At 34.4% G+C, this 8,256-nt stretch overlaps 1 protein-coding gene across 1 annotated transcript; it reads right to left on the bottom strand.

Annotated features, from left to right (window-relative positions):
• Nucleotides 1-1,258: 1,258 nt before the first annotated feature.
• On the bottom strand, nt 1,259-1,552 carry Smp_203110 (uncharacterized protein; the record flags this gene model as incomplete). The annotated part of the gene is made up of 1 exon (XM_018798544.1): nt 1,259-1,552. One exon carries the CDS (start codon nt 1,550-1,552, stop codon nt 1,259-1,261), a length of 294 nt encoding a protein of 97 aa, XP_018653475.1.
• Between the last annotated feature and the right edge of the window lie 6,704 nt (nt 1,553-8,256).

Raw genomic sequence — 8,256 nt, 5'->3', positions numbered from 1 at the left:
TAAGTTTTTCTTTATCTAAACAAACCTTTTAAGTAAATTGTCTACTCTCCTCCTTCCTCTTTCTTCTGGTGATTGACTGGATTATGAAGACTTCAACATCTGAGGGGAAACATGGAATACAATAGACATCTCATAATCAATTAGATGATTTGGACTTCGCAGATAACCTAGCCGTCCTATCACATACACACGAACAAATACAGACGAAGACAACAGATGTAGCAGCAGCCTCTGCATCAATAGACCTCAACATACACAAAGAAAAAGCAAGATTCTCAAATACAACACGGAGAACACCAACCAAATCACACTTGATGACGAAATTCTGGAAGAGGTGGAAACATTCACGTACCTGGAAAGCATCGTTGATAAACAAGGAGGATCAGATGCAGATGTAAAGGCGAGGATTGGCAAAGCAAGGATTGCATTTCTACAACTCAAGAAGATATGCAATTCAAAACAATTGTCAACTAAATTCAAAGTGATAATCTTCAATTAGAACGTCAAGACAGTCCTACTGTATGGAGCTGAAACGTGTAGAATTACTACATCCATCATCAAGAAGATACAAGTATTTATAAACACTTGTCTACGCAAAATACTCAACATTCACTGGCCGGATACTATCAGCAACAGCGTTTTAAGGGAGAGGACAAACCAACTTTCAGATGAAGAGGAAATTAGGAAAAGACGTTGAAAGTAGATCGGACATACATTACGGAAATCACCAATGTGTATTACGAGGCAAACCCTAATTTGGAATCCGGAAGGGAAGCGGAAAAGAGGAAGGCCAAAGACACATTACGCCGTGGAATAGAAGTAGTTATGAAAAGGATGAATGTTAACTGGAAAGAACTGGAAGGGATTGCCCAGGACAGAGTTGGATGGAGAATTTTGATGTATGGCCTATGCTCCTCGACGATTGGTAACAGGCGTAAGTAAAGTAATTACGTTATAAGTAAATCTATAGATCTCTACGAATACTAATGAGTTGAGTGTATTTGTAGGGCTCATTAGCTGAATATGCTTTTGTCAAACTGGTCATTATAGATAAACTAAATGAATGAACACGTACTACTTTGATTATTTTCATTCTTGTAGAAACCACATTGAAGATAATTCAGGTAAACTAAATTGTAATTATCCGATTTTATTATGTTACACGTATGATTATCTAAAACAATAACACAACCATTAGTGGAAGATCTAGTTCCATTCCAAACGGTACAAGTCAGGTATAATCAACAAGCCTGACTGTTCAATCTAACAATCTACAAAGCTTATCTCTGAGAGTTGAAGTGATGTTGTTGGTAGATATTTGTGAGTGAAGCAAAGAATATTGACTGAATTTTATGATAGTAATTGACGAATCAATAATCTGACTTAAGTATGAGTTATTGCAGGAATAATGTTCGACGTGACATTTACTGAAAAGAAGCATAGATACTGACCGATAAGCGAATATGCCTTGTTGATCATTTCTATTCTGAACAACACGGGAGTAGTTCTCCTCATATCTATAAAAGCTGTACAGGATGCAAACAAAATACATATTGATAAATAAGGTTGAAGAATCAGTGGTTAAGATTATCGATTGGAGGGCTTAATATCGTCTGCTTTTCCCGATGTGTATCCTATCCAATTCTACCTCCGCCGGAATTCGTTTTATTCTTTCCCAGAGTTGATTGTTGCTGATAGTGTCTGGTCAACGGATCCGAAGTGTTTTACTGGGGTGTTCAATTCCACTTGGTAATAGAGAGATATGGTTGTAAACTGATCAAAGTTTGTGTATTTGTCCGATTGAATCCCATTCATAGTACTCATTGGTAAATCAAGTTGAAGAAGAAGTGGTTAGGTTTATCGACCAGAGGCTTAGTTCAGTTTTAATATGGATAATGTCATTCATTAATTTCTATGATTATTATAATATCGATGATCCATTTATCCAGTGAATTCATACATTGATTTATATTTTTTCTTACAGTCATATGATAAAAAAAGTTTTCTTGAAGAATATTGATGTTCATTCAATTGAATGACTATTATCGGTGTGTGACATCCAGATCCTTGAATTATATTGAGATGGCAAACAGATATCTGACAGACAACAAGTGTAGAAATGGAAACACTAGAATGCCATTTTGTCTTACTATAGAACTCCTCAGCAGTGTTTATCCACAATCGTGAAGAAATAAGACACTAGAACTGAAGATCTTCGATCTAAAATGAGAACGTTTTGCCTCTGTACCACCTGATACGTTTCCCATGGTATACATGTCTTAATAGCACTAATCCAATATATTGTGTAATCATCTATTGTATTCTGTGTGTGGATTGCTCTCCGCCAACAAACTCGGGATCTAGACAGAATACGAAATACTTCACATCAACACAATCATACACATGATATATTCGCTAGTGACAAACATTGGAAGCGGATTTCTAGAATTGTGGTGACAATTTGTGGTTGTAGAGTGTGGTCATTTTATAAGTGTGAGATAAATATCCGTCGACGATAATGAGATCTGATAAGTGAGCATCATGTATTGACTGCAGATAGACCGTAACATCAAGTGATGTTGGCTCAATCGACTGGGGGCTGAGCATTCACATTCCAGATCGAAGTTCCGTACTACGACTACATTTGGCGGATTCATGGATACAAACCTCCGAGGATTTTATTGTTCGATTGAAGCAGCCTTCCTTTGCAGATTCCTTACAGTTTTTAAATGTCGAATAAACAGACCAGATATAAGAATACTTGACTCAAGATCCACAGCACAATCTGTTATAGATATAACCTACTATCATTGAAGTAACTATTTCTATGAATTTGATGTTCATCTTGTTGTACTAATGAGGTATGGCAACTTAGACCAATACATATATGTGCTTGATCCTACGTTGTAGCTAACTGACAGATTACTTACAAGCTGGAGAAACTTTCCTAGAACATCTGCCTAGGAATTTGTATACTCGGGTTCGTGAACACCTTCCAGTGTGGTTAAGCAAAGATGTAGTCAGAACGGTTAACAGCTCTGTTTTAGCCCATTTAGTTCAGACGGGACATAGAGCCGACATTGAGCAATCTTTCACAGTAATATATCGTGTAAATAACAGTCTACCTTATTCTGTCAGACAGAGAATCCTACAGACGGCTGAGGCAATTGCTATTTGGATCAAAAAGCCAGAGATCTGCATCCAAAAGAAATATATACAGCCCCTCCTTTTACCCTGACCAACTTCAGGGTCAACTTGTTAATAATTAATTTTAGGAATATGGTGACATTAATTTGAATAATGTTCATTTCTATACCTCAAACTTAGTTTATCTACACATCTTATTAGTAATTATTATTTTTAGATGGTGGAGAAGATTTGTAGCTCAGGTGGGTGATTTTTATGTTGGTTTGTTCTCTGAGCTGGATGGTTTGGTCGTGGAGCTTTCATCGTCCTTCTGAACGACATCATCAGCACAAACTTCGGGTAGAAGTAGAACAAACCATTATAAAAAAAAGTCATTATTATTATTATTATCACACCTGTTAACCTTTTAGAGAAATTTATTTATCATCCACCCCCAATCTACTACTATATCTGACCTAATTTATATTATTCTACATATTACGTAATTTCTGATTTGTAATCGCATTTTTCTATCTCTCACCCCCATGTCAACTATATTTATTCTGATCATCATTTATCTTACGATTTTATTTCACCTATAAACTGATTCAAGTTAACACTTCATATTAGTCATCCTCAAAAACATTAACGATTCGATCTTATTTTATATGACAAACAACACTCCTTGATTCACATATTACAGTTTCTGGAGCTTTCATCATCCCTCTGAAAGACATCATCAGCACAAACCTTGGCTAGAAGCCTCCACGACCAAACCATCCAGCTCAGAGAAAACACCTACATCAAAATCACCCACCTGAGTTACAAATCTTCTCCACCAAAACCACATATTACTATATGAGCGAATAGTTGAGATAGAGCTATTCAGAGGATTCATTGTTCATGCATGTTATTAGAAGAGGATTTGTAATGTGTTATCTTTGTCAATTATGAATGTTGAAAATATATTTTGATGAGTCTTGTGTTTCCAAGTAGTTATTCACTTCAATCTTAATGGTCTGACTGAATACAATTCTGATTCAGAGGTGATAACACTAATTCAAAGAGGCGTTTAGTTCAACAATAACATGTGGCTTAAAAATTAAGACAAGCTCCATAAGGAGTAGAAAAGTTGGATTGTTATTCATTATAAATTGTAATAAAGGTGATGGGATCATTATTCATTAACATAATTCAGACAGCATGCATGTCCGACTTATTATTTGATAATGGATTCCTGATCTCCGATATCCGTCTATTAATGTGATGAGCAAATTGTGTTGATTGACATGATGTTCCAAATGGGTACATAATTCAATGTGACAAATAAACTTTCGGAAAACTTGATTAGAATTTGTATTATTACTTTTAACTCAACAAATGACAATAATGATAAGATTGCAATAACTAAAAACGTACATCAATATCCAAGGTAAAACTGTCCATGGATTCTGTGTTTTATGAACTGTCTCCCTACAAAATATTTACTTCTATGGTTGATTGAACAACTTACAACACTGATAAGATTATGATGATCAACAGTGTAATAGCTATTTCAATTTCAAGAATAAGAAAAACCTTAAATTAATAATTTACTAAAAATATTCATCATATCATACCATTTTCGTATACTCTGATAGAGCAGAAATATTACTGCCGTTCAATATATTTGTAACTTTACTATTTGTGTTGTACATCCATGAACTATTGCATAGATCAGCAAACATTTCTTCAAGTGTATCTAGAAATAGAAGAAAATATGATGCCGTTTCCTAACATTTCCAATGATATAAATATATGAAAATGAAGTGCAGTGAAAGTAGGAAGAAAAGACTGAATACAATTTGATACTTGGTCATTTCGTTGATCTTATTGAATCACGTTAATTTAGTGGAATAACTGAGTAATTAACTGACTGTCAAGTATATAATTATCCTCCTATTATTAGACAGTATTTTTGGTCGATCATTATAGAATAAGATGACAATGATTGCAACGTTTTCGGTTTTTGATGTACCTTCGCATTGCTGATGATGCATGATTTTCGCTCCATGCAAATATGGAAAATCATGGTTTATGGAGTTTATAAAAAGTAGTTGTGATCGTCAGGAAGGGAATATTCACCTTTGAAAATCCATCATTACTTACTTGATAAATTGCAGAAATGGTTTTGTATATCACAGTCCTTATGGTTTGTTTATTATACCCTGTAAAATGGATTATTCAAACCGCAGTACTGAAAATAATATAAAGATCTTCTTAGAATTGTAATCAGTATTGAAATTTTGAGCTAAAGTTAGGATAATTTGATAAAACTACCCGTAGTTTTGGTGTGTGTGTGTGTTTGGATATTTTTGTGTATTGATGATGAACATGGTTTTCAATGGTATCTCTAATAGACAAGATTCAGTATTCAATCTACTTAAACTAGTACGTAGAAGAACTATGAACTATTCAATTGATTGTAATAATAACAATGTGGATCATTTACATAGTTCATCATATTTTAGTGATGAACCATTCTGTTAATCTTCAAAGGATGCGCTATTCATATCTGAATCATCCATTCAATTGAGCTTTATAGATCATTTTGCAGTTTATTTTGATAGGAGCACAGTTTTCAGACATATTTTGTTTTTTTTGTTATAGATTTTACACGTAAACCTTTCATAAGGATTTGGAGTTTGAATGGATTCAATGGTTACAATTCATTAGTTCTACATATCAAGGTGTAATATTTCACTCCATTGGTTCCTTTTACGTATTGCACAACAACAACTGAGTTTGAATTATAGGAATGCATTGCAATCAGTGGTTGATTATCAGCTGCTTACGACTATATTTGTATCCAAGTGTAATTTTGAAATATGATACAACATAAAGTAATCGACACTGATGACCAAGAGAATTCGAATAATATTGATTATCAATTATAACTGCACATAGTACTGAGTAAACAAGTCGAGATTGTATAGAGATAGAATTTGAAAAATTACAGGGGTTTACATGATGTTCGTAAACTGATTAGAATATAGTTTTTAGGCTGTTTTAGATCTATATCTAAAGTTGTATCCGAACGATATTAAATTATGCATAGCTCCCTGGATTTCTTCAAGGACAGTTAATATATATATATTCTTATTGTGTAACTACTAGGTAACTAGATTATAAATGTTCACATTTCTGCTATAATAAGTTTTCATTTGACCTATTGGCTACTGGTCATGTATTGATACTTAAATCGAAGAATATGTTGCGTAATGTTCTGCATGTGCTAAAGTAATCAAAACATCTCGAAGGATGGAAATAAAAAAGTTGGAGAGCAACAACAAATCTATGGTCAAGGATGAATGTCAATTTTGTTGGTCCCACAAACGAGAAAACAGTTATCAGTAATTGCTGATGCCTTCTCCAAATAGCCGAAACTTTACATCCGAAAGTCTGTATCAACGAAAGCTACTTTGGAAAAATGGAGCCAGGTATTCAGCTGTTTTTAGTGCTCCAATGTATTTGTACGAGAGAATGGATGTGAATTTACCTGTGTGGAAGTTTCCAAGTTTTTGATCGCCAATGCCGTACTATCAGCAGTCTAACGGGTTAGTTGAGAAGTTTGTGGACACATTTAAATGAGAACTGCTTAAAACTGAGGAGGAAGGAAAATTGAAGGAGGTAATTCAACGACTCCAATCGCAGTGATCATAAGGCGATACCACGCACGTAGTTTTCATGCAGTTAGTCCCCTTTATGAATTTAAATAAAGACAGAACATATATTGATGCAGAATAATATGAATTCATCATATCTCGTGGTTTCTCATCAGCTGCTTAAAACCAACTATATATTAGAACATTAGTATTGAGATAATAAATAGTGTGGAACAATTGGCATAATTGAATGTAAAGGATTATAATGACAAAAGGTTATCAATGATAACTATATATATATATATGAGCAAGGAAAGGTCAGAGGTTATTAAATATTAGAATGAGGGAAGCATAAAGGGTGGGTGACGTAATAGTGGAATAGAGTTTATAGACAGATAAGATCAAATGTGTGATAATTTTAGAGGTAATGAAGGAGTCAAGGAATTAAAAACGAATGGGGTAGGTTACGTAATAATTGAATAGAATTTGGAGAGTTCATATAACTTAAGAGAAACAAGTAAGCCGAAATGTGTGGGAGAAAGGTTGTTTAAGAATCGAGTAATGGAAGAGGAATATAGTAAAAACTAATTATGAACTAAAATAAAACTAATAACCAAAAAACTAAAACAAACAAAAATGGATAACCGGGGTAGTAATAAGTTTATCACCGTCTCTTTTTGAATACATAGATCGTGTTTGAGTTTTTTTTATCGCCATCGCTTCAGCAAACCGGAGAGCAGTTGTACTACTTTGTTTGCTAATGATTTTGAAAGCACGAGAGATATCAATGGTGTGCCCGGTGTCCAGTGAATGCCGAGCTATTGCACTGTTGAGAGCCCTGGTCCGTCGCAGCCTTAGTTTTTTAGGAACATGCTGAGAAATGCGAACATGTACACTTTTCTTCCAATGTATGTGCTTTGGCAAGTAAATGTAAATTGGTAAATGCAGTTGGATCTACTGGTCACTGAAAGAATCACATAACGTTACTATCGTAATTGTAAAACAGTTTTCTTATGCGATGAATAAACTTGACTTAAAGAAGCTACTATGAATTACGAGCTGAGTTATATAACTATAATTGAATTGAACAGTTACTCATATTTCATTCCCTTCCCACTCATTGACTTAGATAGTGAATTATAAAATTTATCGGAAAAGTATGATCATAGACAGGACATTTTGATTTAAAACTTACGGGAATAAAATATGTACAGCTGGATGCTCTGAAACTATATTTTACAAAATCAAAATTCTTTCTACAAAGTGTTAACTGCTATTATTCGTTGATTAACTTACAGTACCAATCACATAAATACAACAATCACTATATTAAGCAGAGATGGATAGTGGCTAGCAGTGGAATCCAGGACTCGCGTTTCGTCCTATTTGGGACTCGTCAGCTGAATGTACCTGCATCTCAGAGTTGATGTTCACTCTGGGACTCGAACCCAGTACCTTCGCTTCAAACGTATTGCGCTATCCACTC

Source organism: Schistosoma mansoni, chromosome 6 (genome assembly GCF_000237925.1).
Source record: "Schistosoma mansoni strain Puerto Rico chromosome 6, complete genome".
NCBI classification, from domain to species: Eukaryota; Metazoa; Platyhelminthes; class Trematoda; order Strigeidida; family Schistosomatidae; genus Schistosoma; species Schistosoma mansoni.
Note: the sequence above shows the minus strand (reverse complement) of the source record. Positions and strands in the feature narration are given on the sequence as shown.